Raw genomic sequence first — 15,707 nt, 5'->3', positions numbered from 1 at the left:
CCAGGGATGGTCCCAGTTCAGGATGGTATCTGGCTCTGAAAAGCTGATGCAGAAGATGCATAGAGGATAGCTTTTTCAAAAGACACCTGCATGTTAATCCTGGTGGTGTTTTCACTCCTATGGGCAGCTGCATGTCATAGCTGAAATTAATTGTTTTCACTCTTCCAGCTGTTCGTGGCATTCAGTGCAAAGGAGTCGATCTGCCAGCTGCAGCAAGTGCTGGAGACTCATGAAGTGAACTGGCAGCATGTTCTGTCCTGTGTTTCCACACTGGCAGTCTGTCATGCTGAGGCTGAGCAGCTCTTCAAAGGTAAGTACGTATTAGCAAACTTTTAAGCAAATGTCTGCTTTTTTCTCAGGTACTTGAGAGGGAAACCATGCCAACTGGTGTAGCAATATAGATATTAATAGTTGCTGTTTTGAGATTCCTGCGTGGAAAAGCAGAAAAATCTGCTTTTCCCTTCAGACATCCATGTTGGTGTCCTTCTGCTTGACACTTCTCAAACTCTGGGTGCAGCTAAGAATGGTTATTTGATAGTTACCTTAATTCTTAATTGGAATAGTAATTACTGGAGCTTAGTTCTTGTATCTCACCTCTGCTAGCAGACCTTGTCTTTTAATGCTTCTTACTGATTATCTTATTGCTGGACTCCCTGCAGTTCCTGCAGGTTGAAATCCAAGAGTTGACTGTTGACAGTGCGTGAAAAACTACAAACAGGTCTCAAACGTTCTCCAAGCTGCAATACATGTCCTTCTGATGTTTTATTGCAGTTATTTGGCTTCATTTACTGTGGAAAAATTACACACAACAGTATCAAGGGCAAAGTTTGGGGTTATTGTTTTATTTTTCTAGATCTACTGAGCCATCTTCTGATAAAGGCCTTTGGGAATTATGACGTGGAAAATATGATCACAGCATTCCTGATAGCTCGGCAGGCTGCTCTAGAGGGCCCTGCTGTGTTCATGCCTTACTCTAAATGGTTTAAGGTAAGATGAACTGCGGCTTGACTCTAAGTATGTGAAGAAACCTGTGCATAAGAAATGTTCTGCTGCACAGTGGAAGCCTACTTTCACACAAGATAGTCAGGAATTAGGGGGGAAAGGCGAGAGAACCCAAAGCAAAGAGTAATAAGTGATTGTATTGATATTAGGAATGATTTAATATTCATTACTGCCTTTATGTCTACAGAGAATATGTTATTTGGCTTCCTCTGCTCTTCCCTCCTTTCATCTTTTAAGTCCATCCTGCCTTCTCATATTATTTGTCAGGAATGCAGACATGTAATTCCTGTTATAATCATAATCTTGGATGTATTTCAGTATCTTGATAACCAACACTGTTGTTATTGCATAAGCTGTGGGTTATTGCAGATGAAACATTCATATTTCCTGGATGTTTGCATGCAGCTGTAATTGCTGTGTTTGACCTTATAGATGATTGGTTGTTAGCTTCTAGTTATAAACATGCAGGTATTTTAGGTATGCAAATCTCCACTAATTTAAACCTGTAAATTCCTTTGTATGAGTTTGCAAATCTGAAATGCAGCCTTTGCTGGTGGAGTGATCAGGATGTATCAAAAGGTAAATCACTTATGTTCTGTATAGTCTCAGACTTGCTTATTTCCTTACAATGCTTGGGTAAACCTGTGTGGAAACCTGCAGATGTGTGGTTCCCTCATGAATCTCACTTTTGGTGCATTTCAGTGTTACCTTATTTAACTCCTCTAACTGGTCTACCTCTGATGGTAGCACATCAGAGTGAGTGTTAAGCATGACATGGCAGACTCTGGAAACTGGACAGAGAAAGTAAAATAAAAGGTCCCTGGAGACTTCAATAAACTTTCTCTGGAGACTTATCACGGAATCCCGGACTATTTTGGGTTGGAAGGGACCTTAACCAGTCCAAGGGACTTATCCAGTTCCAACCCCCTGCCATGGGCAGGGACACCTTCCACTAGAGCGGCTTGCTCCAAGCCGTGGCCTTGAACGCTGCCAGGGATGGGGCAGTCACAGCTTCTCTGAGCAACCTGGCCCAGTGTCTCATCGCTCTCAGTAAAGAATTTCTTCCTAATGGCCTATAGTCATTCTTTAGAAAGATTCTCTCTCCAGGAAGATTCTCCTGATAGGAAGCAGATCTCTAACGCATGCCTGGGAATTGTGCGCTGAGTTGCAGCATTGCTGGGATTGGGATTCTTTCGTGCCGAAAGGCTACATTGTCATTTTTCCCTATTTCAGGCTTCCTTTGGGAACGCTGGTAGTTGCCACACAAGCAGTAAGAAAGCTCTGGTCTTCCTCTTTGAATTCTTGTCAGAGCTGGTGCCCTTTGAACCAGCGCAGTACCTGAAGGTGAGAAAATGCTAATGCAGATGGTTTTCTAAGGACACTTCTCCAAAGTGTGTGCCTTTGACTAGGCTCAGTATATTATTAATGTTGTTATAGTAATTGCATTACTGCTGATACATTATTCAAAACTTTTCTGAAATAAGGAAGTACAAGATTTTTATTTATTTGACAAGAAGGAGTTTTCCTTTCATGGAGTTAAATTTAAGCACATCAGTGATTTTTGTTTGTGTTGTTGCTGGGGAAAAATTTCCTGTTGGTTGCCATGAAAATGGCTTATCCTACAAGAATCAGTAACATGTTCTTTGGGAAATATTTGAGGTAAATGGCTGTAAACACTGAACAGAATTTCTACACTGTAAAGTGGCTAATCTTGTGAATTTCGTATTTCAGGTCCATATAATGTACCCACCTTTTGTGCCAACAAAACATCGGTCTGTTCTCTTGGAGTACATCACTCTGGCTAAAACCAGACTGGATGACCTCAAGGTCAATCAAAATTGTCTCTTTTCAAATACTTCTTCCTGGATCTGTTAAAATACGAGTTGTGTTGTGACCATGTGTATCTCTGTAACCTCACATAGGTTGCTATAGAAGATATGGGGCTCTACGAAGACTTATCATCCACAGATGAGTCTGTGCAGGTACTGCTGGTGTAGCTAACAGTTTTCTCATCAGTCATGCCCCTCTTCTGGGAAAGAGTTTAGGCTATCAACCTCTCTGCCATTCCTACCAAGTTTAAGCACGCTGCCAAATCTTCTCCAGATTTAAGATGGGTTAGTGGCCATAAATATGCAGATTCTCCTCAGATTTGGTAGCATCTCCTTCGAGGGATTTGCTCCATATGATTTGATCACATAGTAAAGCATTTTATCTATCCTATCTATCTATCTATCTACCTACCTACCTATGTATCTTGTTTTCAGTATAGATATATCTTTTTAGTGTTTTATCAAGGTGGTCATACTCAAAGGGGACTCGGGGAGGGACTCTGCAGTTTTGTGCTGTGGTTTGTGATAAGTTTTGGGTAATAACAGTAATTGATAAGGAAGAATTTGCCTTTAGTGTCCCTTCCTATATTTTGATCACAAGTATGGTAGACTAGGGGCCTCATTTATACAGTCAGTCAACTGCAGTACGTGACATACAGGCTGGCAATGGAGTAGCTGGGTGTACTGCAATTAAATCTAGTCCTGTGATGAACTGCAAGTTGTAAATGAAGATTTAATGTCATTTCTTCCAAGTCTGATATGTTTGTCAGTTGAGAAACTGGCACAGGTTGTTGTAGTCTTAAGCTTACTTACAGCTCAGACAAGAGAAACCAGGGATGACAGTCCCTCTGAGTGCAGTAACATGGGCTGGGGTTTAATTCTAAGTGTACAAACCAAAATAGAATAAAATAAGCCAGACCTGGAGCAGAAAAGATACTGTTCCTGATGGGGTGCAACTGGATATATGATGTGATGTTAAGCAGGAGTATCAGCTGTAGTTGCTGTCAGATGTGTGTACAGAGCTATATGGACCTTTGAGCTGACCCAGAATAGCTGTTACAGCCTTAATGAGGCAGGCTGATGGTTCAGGCTCTGCTCCTCCATCCTGCAGTTTTACTCTGCATATCAGGTAGTTCTTGTTATTCTGTTGTGTTTGTTCAGTCACTTCCCAGCACAGATGACTGTTGCTGACTCTGGAAGAACAAGCAGGGAAAGTATTGTCATCCTTGATTTCTCACAACATCTTTCTTTCCGTGTTACTTGTGTGAGCCAGCCCCAGGGCCAGGCGCTTCATGATGTTGAAAAGGCCCTTCAGATATTTGAAAACACAAAGAAGATCCCAACATCTGTGATAGAAGCCAGGTACCACGTGCTTTCCAACTCTTCTGGGTTTTAGCTGCAGTAATAGTGATGATAATGGTGACAATAATAATGATGATGATGCTAATAATAATAAAAGCCAAGTCGAAATCAAAATAAGAAAACAAGAAAAATGGAGGATATGGGCAAAGGAGGTTTTGGGAAGTTCTTCACATGTTGTTCCCTTCCTCAGTAGTCATCTAAATAGAGGTTATTTGTGTAGAGAGTGAAAAAGCATGTACACAACTGGAAAAATCCACAAATGTGATAATAAATAAAAATTAAAGAAATTAATAACTGTTGGCTAATCTGAGCTTGATTTGTCTGTGGTTATTCATGGCAACATGAATATTTCTTGTTTGGAGGAGCCAAATAAACTGTTGTGGTAATGAGATGGCACTGCACAGCTTTGGCATGGTTAATATTTTGCTTTATTTATTTTCTGTCTCAGTATTTTCAGGCGACGATATTATACTTCCCGGTTCCTTCCTGCTTTGCTCAGGCCACACGTGGTTAGTATTTGCTTTTGGCTTCTCTTTTTTGATCCTCCCATTTAGATGTGTGTAGTGTGTAGTTTGTACCTAACCTGCCTCTTTTTCTTTTGCAGCTCCCTAAAACCCCAGATGTGCGCATGGCTTTTATAGATTCTTTAAAGAGGTATTGTGATTGCCCAGTGTAACTTTCTGTGCTTCTGGACTTTTCTTGTCAGAACATTTATCTTCACATCAGATTATTGGAGGCTTTGATCCTTGTTTGCAGAAGGCTGAGCCCTGGCTAGCCCTCTTGGCAGGGCTTCATGGCCAGGCTCATGGTGTGCAAGTTGAGTTGTGAAGGGAGTAGTCTATTTGTACAGGTGAATGTCTTCAGTTCTGTAGTTAGGCCTCTAGCCACTGTGAAACCATTAACTAGGAGTCCCAGGCAGCCCTCTGGCTGCAGGCAGGGTATGTTTTTATGCAGACTTTGGAGGATACTGCTGAATATAAAATTTGATGAGGAAGATGAGCCCCTCTTTTTTGATAAAGGGGGGCTTTTTGGGAAAGATATTGGAGAAGTGGAAGATGAAACTGAAATGTCTGTTAATGCTTTATGAGCTGCTCTTGAGGCACCCCAGGAGAACACTGCCCCTCTCAGAACTCAGGCTTGTCCTACATGCATGTTCAGAAGTGCTTTTCTGCATTGCAGAAGCAGCTTTATTTTAAATCCAGTAATTCCCCTGTAACCTATCATGAAGAGAAAATGTTCGTGACACTGCCTACAGATGAGGCATTTGGTCCTGCCTCGTCATTCTAGTCTGGCTCTAAAATTAAAGACTGGATCATTGTTTAAAGTTGTGAGAGAAGCAGCTGGGTTCTGGGGAGCCTCACGTAATATGTTTTTAATACTGCCTGCCTGCCCAGCAAGCATGAGAGGTCAAACTTTGGCCTCCATCACATCAGTCTTTTAGATGTGTGAATCCTGCATGTCACAACTTACTCTCATGTGATCTTAGACGCGTAATATATGGAATGGGTATCAATACATGTGTTAATAATGTATATAGTATTGGTTTTGTGTAGTGTGTGTTACATGTGTATAATACTTGCTGTGAAAGCCTTAGGTATAGATTTCTTGCCCTTGTGTCAGATGATGACGAAAAAATGGTTCAGATGCTCTCCATGCCTAGGAGCCTCTAATTACATTTCATAGCACAGCTGTTATTTGGGCTTACACTTAATAAATCTGGAGTATGAGCGTGGTTATGTGGTATAATGAATGTATTTGCTTTTTCTGTTTTGTTACAGAGCCGATAAAATACCCTCCAACTTGTACTCAACATACATGCAAGCCTGTAATGCTATGAAAAAGAAAATGTTACAAGGTAAAAAGTAGAACATTTACTTCTGGGTCAGTTTGAAGAAAAGTGAATTTTTCCATTGATGCTCTCCTGAATTGAAAATTTTCAAGAATTTACAGCTGATGAGGCCTTTAATCTGCACATAAATATGTGTATGTTCTTTATGTCTTACTAAGGTATTAAGGAGTTACTCTTATAATGACTGTCTGCCTATCCTGCTTGGGTGGGATTGTTGAGCTCTGTGCTGTGGCTGCAAACAATGCCTGAGCTCGCTGATTTAAATCTACCTCAGAGACATCTCCATGAATCAGCATTTGCAGCTTGAATGCTCCTCGGCTCTGGCTAGCCCGGGGTGTGAACCTGCTGTGTTGATCCCTTGCGTAATGGCACTGTCTCAACTCATTGTGGTGCTCTTTTAAGAATGGATTACTGTGCCTGACGGAGCTCTGGGGAAGCAGGAGGGGATAGGAACAGAGCCAGTGGGACAGGGATTGCAGCCCATAGTTTACATGTGTTTGGGTGGGAGGGCCCTGCTAATTTCAGGTCCCTTCACTGTATCCACATTACTGATGCAGTGTGTATCAGTGTAATAGGTATTTAATGAGCCCTATTGTCTCTTTCAGCAAGTGGGCATTTCAGATGCATCTTAAATGGGTGATATCCTCACCACACGTTTATAGAAATGGAAAGGTCAGGCTGGTAAGCAGAGAGTGTGGCCAGAGTGTAGTGGCGATAAGTGAGCTCTGTTTACACAGAATCTGTAATTGAGTCCTTCTTAGGGCACTTGGGGCCTTTGAAGCTCTCTGGAGATGCTGGGGAGGCATGACAAAGCAGTCCTGGGCACTGCAGATGTGCAGCAATCGGGCTGCTGAGGTTGTCCTAGCAACCGGCAGGGATGAAGGATCTGACATGCTGGGTTGGGATCAGCAGGATCCCAACGGGCAGCCAGGGCTTGGCAAGAGGCTTTGAATTGCCAGTGACCTCTAGTGGTGCTGCATCCTCATCTGTGTCCCCTCCCGACCCCTACATCCTGATCCCGTCCGTAGGGCTCTTGCACAGAGGCTGGATTTAGGGCAGGATCGAGTTTTAGTCAGCTCTAAGCCTGTGCTATTCATTAGTGCTCCCTCTTGCACCTAAAGGTGACTCAGCAGAATCCTTGTTACCTTGCAGTGTGTTTATAATGAGTATTAATTTTAACCTTTGTTACTTCTCATGTTCAGTGCCAAGTTATTTCTGACCCATGCACAAGATGCTGCTCCTGCCTAACCAACTGTATGGGTGGTTTTTGGGGCTGTGCTTGTGGCAGCTTGTTGCTGGTGGCACTCTCTTTCTAGTGGTAAAAGGAATTTCCTTTTAATTCTTCTTTTAAACAAAAAACAGAACAGAGGAACATGTAGCATCTGGAGATGTTGCATGAGGAGACGCTGATGATGTAGTATTCACGCTGTCTCTGAATTTTGAGACTGGTTCCAGTTGTTTGAGGACAGTAAATGTTTCTGCAAGGGGCAGAGCACTAAAGCAAGTAGGAAAAAACTCTGAAAGGAGAACTCTTTTATCTCTTGCCTTTAAGAGCTAATTTCCTGTCTGCAACTAGGCATAAGCTCATAAATGATTAATCAAATAGCGCATTTTGAATGTGAAACCAAAGCTGTTTATGTGGCAGATTGACAGTTTGGGGATCTGTTGTACCTTGTAGAAAAGTAGTTACTGTTTTTATAGAAAATATATGCAGAGGTTGGTGAATGCATTTTATGAGCTGATAGAATGCACAAAGGTGAGGGTAATGTGTTGCATTTCTCTCTTGCTTGTCTAGATGGATCTCAAGTAGGGACCAGCCATTCCAAAGAGCCTGTGGAGCAGCTGAAGGCTGACCTAGCTGAACTAAGAGTGCTGATTGTGGAGCAGGCTAAGCATCAAGGTATGCGGGAAGGCAAGTTGCAACTACCCATAACTGACTGTTAAAAGCTGCATTAATAAAATGTGGCTAATGATAGCCAAAGCAATAGCAGTAGTTACTTGCCACTGGCACCTGAAGATGGTAATCTTTCAGATCTGCATAATCCTGCCAGCTATGAATATATCTATATATATATTAATGTCTGATCTGTTTCCATGCTTGAGTTCAGAACTTCAGATCTCTGTGGTGATACTTGGTACCAAAAGTACTTGGTACCACACTGATCTTTGCTAAGGCAGGCAGCCCTGTTCCTGGGTCTCGCCTGGTGACCTGGGTCCCCTTTTGAAGGCTGTTTCCTTTCTGTTGTAAAAAACTATTCTCAACGTGTCTCGGTAATAGTACCAGGGGAAAAATAGCGCTTCCTTCTAAAATAAAGGCAATGATCACTGTGTTCCATTTAAACTTTTTTTTTTTTTTTCCTCATTAAAGCTTTTAGTAGTGTACTCAAGTAGAATATATATATCACTTGTTCTTCGTCCTGCTATGTGGAATTGTAAATCTTTTATGCTTTCTGTCCTGGTTCTGCTCTCCTCCTGTTAACCTTCCTGCAGATGTGTTAGCACAGATTGCAGTGGTTTCTGACAGACTGGCAAGAGTCTTTTGTCACAGCGGTGATGAGAGTGAAGCTGCTGCTTTGCATTCTCCAATCCAAATTGACATTTCTGCTCCCAGGCTGGAGGCCTGCCATCAGAGTGTGAGTACAGTGTTTGCTGGGGTGAGAAATGAGGGGCTGGGTGGGTAAAAATGCATCGGGGTAGTACTGTGTGAAAGGCTGCTTTGTCTGTGGAGAACAGGAAGTACATTTCTCCTTTGGTCTACCTTGTCCTGCCCAACACAAACTGTTCATTTCTTTCTGCCTCCTGGATGTTGTTGGATGACTGGTGACAAGATCTGAAGACAGATTCTGTCAGAGCAGTCCTGTAATGGGCTGGGCTTTCCCTACCAAGCTTGTCTCTGTTGTGTGCTGGGATCATTCCTGAGTTGTTACTGGCTTAATTCTCCATCTCTTAGTGTCAGTGGATCTGTACAACTTGTAGCCCATGTCATTAACTGATTTGTCTCCTTGTTTTAATGTTGGGAAACATATACACAGCAAAAAACGAGATCTAGATATCCAGCCCAACAAGTAGGAATTAGCAATGTGGTTCCAATTCCAGGTTGTCGATCTTCTGCTGACATCATTCTGCCAAAACCTAATCGCTGCTTCCTACTTTAACTCTCCTGACAGGTAAGATGCAGATTAAAGAGTAGAGAAAGCAGAAGTGGTTAGTGCACTAGAATTCCAAAACTTGTCCGGGGGTGAGGAGAGACTCCTGCTTGTTCATACTCACTGTGCCAGGCTGGCAGTTGCAGGCTGCTTTATTCTGAGGCTCTGTAATCTAAGAACTAATGTGCTTTGATGTATATGTGTAAACATAACATATTTCCCCTCTTTTGTTACTGATCCCTTCAGAAAAAGGTGGCCTTTGGCTCTGCGTTTTGCTCTGTGACAATGTATAAAAACTCTCTACTAACCTTATGTGTTCAGGTTGGTGTTTTCAGCTCAGTCATGGAGGATGGGGAATGAAGCAAATTCCTTTTGTCCAGGAATTACTTGCTGGCTGACTCTAGAGATCAGGGGTGGCGAATGCTTGTCTTCTGACAGCGAGTACTGATCTGTCTTTGGGGTGTCTTTTTGGCAGGTTCACCCTTCATTCCTAATGCCATATGTAATACGAAATGAGTGAGGCATAAAGCCTAACACTGCAGGCACAGGAAGAGCATAGTACACCTTCTCTTTACCTCTCATCTCGTCTTCCCCCTGGAAGTGACTCAGTTTGATTCTGGCTTGTATGGGGAGGGAGAGGCAGCACTCCACTGCCTCTGGATGGACTCTGTTAATAGCTACCTCTTTCCTTGATGTAACAGAAGTTGTAAACATTGTGGTCTGGTCAACATTTCAGTGGAAGATGGCTTTGTTGGGAAACAACAATGTGCTGACAAGCTGCCTGCAAGCACAGCTGCCAGTGGCACTGAGCTAGGTGCCTGCCCCTCTGGAGTGCAGCGTGCTGTGGCAACTGGTGCATCTTTCCCTCATTCAACTTGTTTTGACCTGGAGCAAGTGGATCTGTATCAAAAACCTGTTCTTAAAAGTAGCTAAGCAAGGGCATCCCAGCAAATTGTTTCTAAACCCAACTCCCTATCCCATCTCCTCTGAGGATGTGCTGGGTTTTGTCAGCTGGCTGGGAAAGTCCCTTCCCCTGATTTGCAACAGGACCTTGCCATACTAATTCCTTTTTCCTGTTGCTTTGTTTTTTGGATCCCATTTATTGCTCTGCCTCTGTTTACCTTGTGCTCTGTGTGAAAAAAGCTGGCTGTGCTCCAGGCAGCTTTCACCTCTCCTTGTTATCTCAGAACACCTATTTGACTATATTAGGCACTGGTAGTGTTCATGTCTTTTTAGGGGTCCTCTGCTCAGATACTCCAAAAGGGACACTTCTTTGAACCCTTAGACAGAATGATAATTATCCTGTATTTACAAGCACGGCTCAGGTCACTGTGTTTAAGTATTTTTAAATACCTCTTCCTGTACTGGGGATAAAAAGCAGCAGTAAAATCAGCATGTGGGTTTTCCCTTCTGCAGGCAGGGACCATGTCTCTCCTTGTTTGTGAAGATGATGTGTGGACACAGGAATCTCTTACCTTCGCTTCTGGGCAGGCTCTGCCAGCTTATTTATCATCAGGTTAGTTTTCCAGCCAAGAATAATACGGTTGTAGTGTGCTAAAGGCTATCCTGCCTCCATTTCCTGTGCTGTGGGGCATGTACCTGTCTGGACTACACCCTGGAGGGACTTCACTAGTGTTCAAACTTCCACAAAACCTTCATTTTGGTCCAGTAGCATGAGCTTGCTCTCAGGAGTGTGAGATGAATGTTCTTCTGCAGAAATACATAGGTTAGAAGGTTAATGTATTCTGAGATACATTTTAACAGCAGCTAAAATAAGGAAGTATATGAACAAGCCAAAAGAAAACTAGTAGAACACTTAGTTCCTGAGCTTCCACACTGAATAACACAGTTGTACACCCCTTTTAAAAATACCCCAAATCTGGGGTGCAGCAGTGTGTAGCTTCTCAGGAACTGTTGGTTTAATTTCCTTTACTCTATGATATTGCAGAGGTCAGACTAAAAGCATGATAAAATGTCATAGAAGCTAAAAGCCTTGACAATCTTCACTTCTGCTGGGCTGAATTTACAGCTAGTTTCTTCAAGTTACTGTGTCACAGAAACATCCAAATTTTGCTGCAGGTTGACCTAAGCTGCACAATTTCAAGGAAGGAAGAACATGTTTGATGTAATTGGTGCCTCTCGTCTGCTAAATTGATACTGCTGCATTAATCAGTCAATGGGCAGAAGTATATGTTCTGCTACTTGATTAATTCTGATTTTTTTTTTCTCTGAGAAAGGTGGTTTTGTTACAAACTAAATATATGTCTCTCCAGTTCTTCACTTATGTTTGGATTGCAGGGTCCTTCCCTGGGTAATGCTCATATTTTAGGACTAGCAGCTTTTGTGGTCCACTTAAGTGAATCCAGAGCTCTAATTCCTGAAGTGCAAGTCAATTTTGGGATTTCTCAGCCTGTTCCTGCAAAGCTCCTTTCCCTTGCTGAGTTCTGGAACTGCTTGCTAGAGTGCAGGACGGAAGAATCGTTTGCCTTCTGCATGAGGTGAGGTCATGCCTCCACCACATGTCCTTGCTTCCCTGGTGTAGATTTGCCACAGGAGGGATGCTTGAGAGCACATGAAGTGCTCTCAAAAGCAAATAGGTTAAAAGCTTTTTTAATACACTTTATTTTGACTTTGGACTTTGAGTGGGAAAAGGTACGATTGAACCAACCAGATAATGGAGTTTGTTCTTTTTCTCTCTCAGGTTTTGCACTGCAGCAGTGTCTTACTTTATGTGCAAGTTTTCATCCTGCTGTCATGAGGATTTGTGTGCCTTGCTTCCTCCTAGCCTTGTTAAAAAGGTAAAAGAAAAAGGTTTTACTTATGAGAATGATCAGACTCAGTTCAATTTCCTGCTGCAGACTCCTGTGCAACTCTAACTCGTACGAAGAAAACTATATAAAAATGTATCTTGGTATCCTCTCATCTTACCATTTTGTGTATTTGCTTGTTTGGCAATGTCACACAAATAGAGGTTGCACTGGGCCTTTTTTTTGTGATGCAAATGTGCAGGGGTCTGTGCCTTTGTTTCAGCTGCAGTACATAGTGCCACGGCTGAGCTTGGAAGCTCGGGGAATCCTGTGCAAGGAGGAAAAAACTGACCTACTCTGGAATACCCTGTCACATACCTCTCTGAACTACAGAAGAGCCAGCCTCTGTTTATGGAAACAAGCACGCTTTCAAGAGCTCTTGAAGGAAAAAGCATTCCAGGTATAAATATTTTCCATGACTTCAGTTCACACTGTAATTCTCATTTTTCAGATCTGCCCTTTGCAATTTACTTATTGGCGATAAAAAGCTGCTTGTAAAAACTTAATGCCTAAAAGTTGGTCTGGCTGCTGAAGCTGTCACGTGCTCAGTGTTATTTGTAAGTTTTGGTGGTGATGGTAAGGTAGAAATAGAAAATTAGAGTCAGGTTTTTTGTCCTGCTTATTGTGAAAGCAGAGAGCTTGACAAGTTATACTGTATATAGTGAGAAAATGGTCAGGAAGTGTAGAGAAGAGACCCGTCCATAGTCTCAGCTCCCTGCTGTGCACAGGCTATGAAGTGATGGTGAGTCAAATAACTGAAAATACTTGCCTTTTTTTGGTGCTTTGTCTAAATGTCAATGTTCTCCTGAACCACCTGTGTTTCTCTGATTGTTTGGCTCTGCCTTGCTGAGAAGCAGGTTTAAATCACAGCTACTCTCTTTATACCACCCTTGGACAGGATTTCGTTTTTTAACCTGGTTCACATAAAACCAGTTTGTCTTTGTGCAGAGGAATTTGTCATGTTACTAGAATGACTCCTTGTGCTTGGCTAGCTTGATGTATGCGGCTAAAATAGCTTTGCATTAAAACCTTTCTTTGATGCTCGTACCAGTCTGTCTGACTATGGTGCTTTGTTCATTTTAGCATTTATTTCTAATAACATGTGTTCATTCTGGTATCTAGACTTTGACACGATGAGCATGTTCAGAAATGTCAGAGGGGTGGGTGGGTGTGGGTGTGTGTGAGATGTTTTATAGGCTTGCTCTCAGTAAATTTTTAATGCCAGTGGGGTTTTAGTTTAGATTTCTTGCAAGGGAAATAGTGCAAGAACTTTTAGTTGATGTTTCCTGTCTCATCTCTCTTAACCTGTGTAGGATTGTGTCTGAGGGTGGGGGAAGGTGGGTTTTATGTTGGGAAGAAGGTGGCTGTTCTGCACAAGTTGCCTTGCTGGTCTGCCCTCTTACCTCACTCATTGCTTTTCCCAGTTGTCTTTCAGAGAGTGGCTGCTATTGGAGCTGGAAGTGTACTCTGAAAAGGATATTCTCTCTGCTTCAGAAAGGTAAGTGCAGAGGGGCTCTGTTGAAGAGGGAATAAATAGCTCAAGAGTCTTTCCCATCCGTATGAGGAAAAAGTACTGAAGATCAAGAAGTAAATAAACCAGCTGTTGTGGGGCAGAAATGCCTGTTGACTACTATGCTTTGTCCAGAGTTGCAGCAATGCTAGAAAGAGGCATGTTTAACTGAAGAAGTTTACCCAGATAAGCTCTGGCCTGCACATGCAGTCCTTCCAAATAACTTTTCACAAAACCTCCCTGTTTCCAGAAGCAAGAGATGACTGACATCAGGACATGTGGTGTTGGATGGATGACTTTTCTATCTGTACTTGTATGGGTGCTTTTATCTGTCATTCCACTTGTTGTGTGAGCTTCCTTTTACACCAAGGAAAGGCCACTATTAAAATCTAATCTGTGAGAAGATTTTCTGTCTTTTCCTTTTTGATACTGCAGGCAGGATTTCCATTATTGGGCCGTCTATCAATGGTATCTTCCTGCACCTTCTTCTTCTGGTGGCTGCGATGGAGACCTGGAGAAGGCATGTGGCATTATTATCAATACCATTCTGGATTCCTCACAAAGGTATTCTGCATCATGACTTGCATTTCTGCAGAAGCAATGGTTCTGCTAATGACCATGCAAGCTAGGAACTGTGAGCTTGTGCCTCACATGGGGCTGTGGAAACAATTCTCTTCTCACAGGTCTGGTTGGGAGTGAAAGCTGGGAGGTGGCCCTGCAGGACTCGACAGTCTTCGCATAAGAATCTTGTTTTGGGTGACAGGTCTGGGGTTGCAGTCACAAAAGTCCCTAGGCTGACTTTATGCTGAATTTGTATTCAGGCTGTTTGGCCAGACAAGCACCAGTGCCCCGAGGAAGTGGCTGAAGCTGGAAAATGAGAGGTTTAGAGGAGAGTTGCTGTCTCACCTACAGCTTGTTTAAGGAACATTAATGTTAGAGCTTTATGTTCATCTGAAGCTATTTGACTTTATTTGAATGGTGTTATCCTGCTGGGCTAACAAGGTTAGTTACCTGGTGTGTCTTAATTTCAGGTTGGACCTGGGTACCTGTGGCCGGTCAAAGACAGCTCTCAATCCTGGTATCTTCTGCAAGCTGCAGGTGATTTCAGACTCCATGTATCTATACATTCACTCCTTGATTTTTGACCCATCAAAGTCAAAAATTATTTCATAATACCTTAGTGTACATAAGGCTGACATTCAGTTCTCCATGTCAGCAGTAGCATGGAAACTGAGAGGGGGAGATTTTTCTTATTGATCTCCTTGTCTTACTTCAGCGAAACGCAGAGAGTCTGAATGCAAACTAGTGTACAGTCCTGGCAAACACTGATTTTTGTTTTTAACCCATCTCCCTATTCAGGAGATGGTGCTGGAGCTGGGGTGTAGGCAGAGGTTGCTTTCTGGCTGCACCAGGCACTTCCTGTTGGAGATTCTCCAGGAAAGACTGAAAGACAGAAAACCTGGCTCTGCTTTGGGTGAGCAGTTATGGAGGCAGCAGGAGCTGCTGCTGCACAGAAGGTAAATGCAGGTCTGAATGGCTGGGAATATCTTGAACAAAACTGCTTTTCAAAGGAATTCTAGTGCAGTTGAGTAGTCCCTCCTCTGATTGCACTGCAAGTGAGGACACTATTGTCATGGTAACAATTGTGCAAGAGATACTTATTCCCTGGTACCCATGTGAATTAACTGTGTCTTGCTGTCTTAGGCTTTAGTTGGCCCTGCCAGTAGACTGGATTTCAAAGACCCACATGCCTTCATGGACAAAGTTTACAGCCATTCTTCATGCAACCATTTGTAACTGTTGTTAAATTACTCTATTTGCTGCTGTCAGCTAGGTGTGCATGTCCATTTTTGAGTCATTGCTGGTATCTTTGGAAGTTGTGTGTATATCATGGAAATGCAGTGGGGATTCTTGCCTATGGGAGAAATTCCTTGTGCAGTTTCTGTCTATGTGTTTGAGATCTCTCACATTTGACATCTCTCAAACTTCCTTCAATATCGAAGACATGTTCTGAGAGCATGGAGTCTGATTCTTTTCTTCATGGTAATCTCAGGTTTTTTTTGTTTATCCCTGTGTAAGGATCCTGGTGGGGCTCCCTGCATCCACTCTGATCATGACATGTCAAAAAGGAAAGAAAACAGTGTTGGACTGTGAAGACTTTTTCCGTTTTGTAAACTCAGAGCTGGTATGTGTCATTATCCC

The 15,707-nt window shown here is 42.6% G+C and overlaps 1 protein-coding gene across 1 annotated transcript in view; it reads left to right on the top strand.

Annotated features, from left to right (window-relative positions):
* FANCA (FA complementation group A) overlaps window positions 1-15,707 on the top strand; it is a gene marked incomplete at its 5' end in the record, with an annotated part of 36,283 nt that overhangs the window by 12,090 nt on the left and 8,486 nt on the right. The window contains 21 exons of the mRNA XM_080637876.1: window positions 169-310; window positions 854-987; window positions 2,236-2,346; window positions 2,734-2,829; window positions 2,925-2,984; window positions 4,105-4,193; window positions 4,642-4,702; window positions 4,798-4,847; window positions 5,972-6,048; window positions 7,838-7,942; window positions 8,533-8,675; window positions 9,139-9,209; window positions 10,605-10,704; window positions 11,487-11,686; window positions 11,890-11,986; window positions 12,219-12,395; window positions 13,420-13,493; window positions 13,941-14,069; window positions 14,537-14,603; window positions 14,865-15,022; window positions 15,585-15,690. Of these exons, the coding sequence (XP_080494002.1) occupies window positions 169-310; window positions 854-987; window positions 2,236-2,346; window positions 2,734-2,829; window positions 2,925-2,984; window positions 4,105-4,193; window positions 4,642-4,702; window positions 4,798-4,847; window positions 5,972-6,048; window positions 7,838-7,942; window positions 8,533-8,675; window positions 9,139-9,209; window positions 10,605-10,704; window positions 11,487-11,686; window positions 11,890-11,986; window positions 12,219-12,395; window positions 13,420-13,493; window positions 13,941-14,069; window positions 14,537-14,603; window positions 14,865-15,022; window positions 15,585-15,690 (2,247 nt within the window). The remainder of the gene's footprint in view (window positions 1-168; window positions 311-853; window positions 988-2,235; window positions 2,347-2,733; window positions 2,830-2,924; window positions 2,985-4,104; window positions 4,194-4,641; window positions 4,703-4,797; window positions 4,848-5,971; window positions 6,049-7,837; window positions 7,943-8,532; window positions 8,676-9,138; window positions 9,210-10,604; window positions 10,705-11,486; window positions 11,687-11,889; window positions 11,987-12,218; window positions 12,396-13,419; window positions 13,494-13,940; window positions 14,070-14,536; window positions 14,604-14,864; window positions 15,023-15,584; window positions 15,691-15,707) is intronic.

This window comes from Psittacula echo (genome assembly GCF_963264785.1).
Source record: "Psittacula echo genome assembly, chromosome: Z".
Classification (NCBI taxonomy): Eukaryota; Metazoa; Chordata; class Aves; order Psittaciformes; family Psittacidae; genus Psittacula; species Psittacula echo.
The sequence above is the reverse complement of the archived record's forward strand: the minus strand, read 5'-3'. Positions and strand labels throughout refer to the sequence as shown.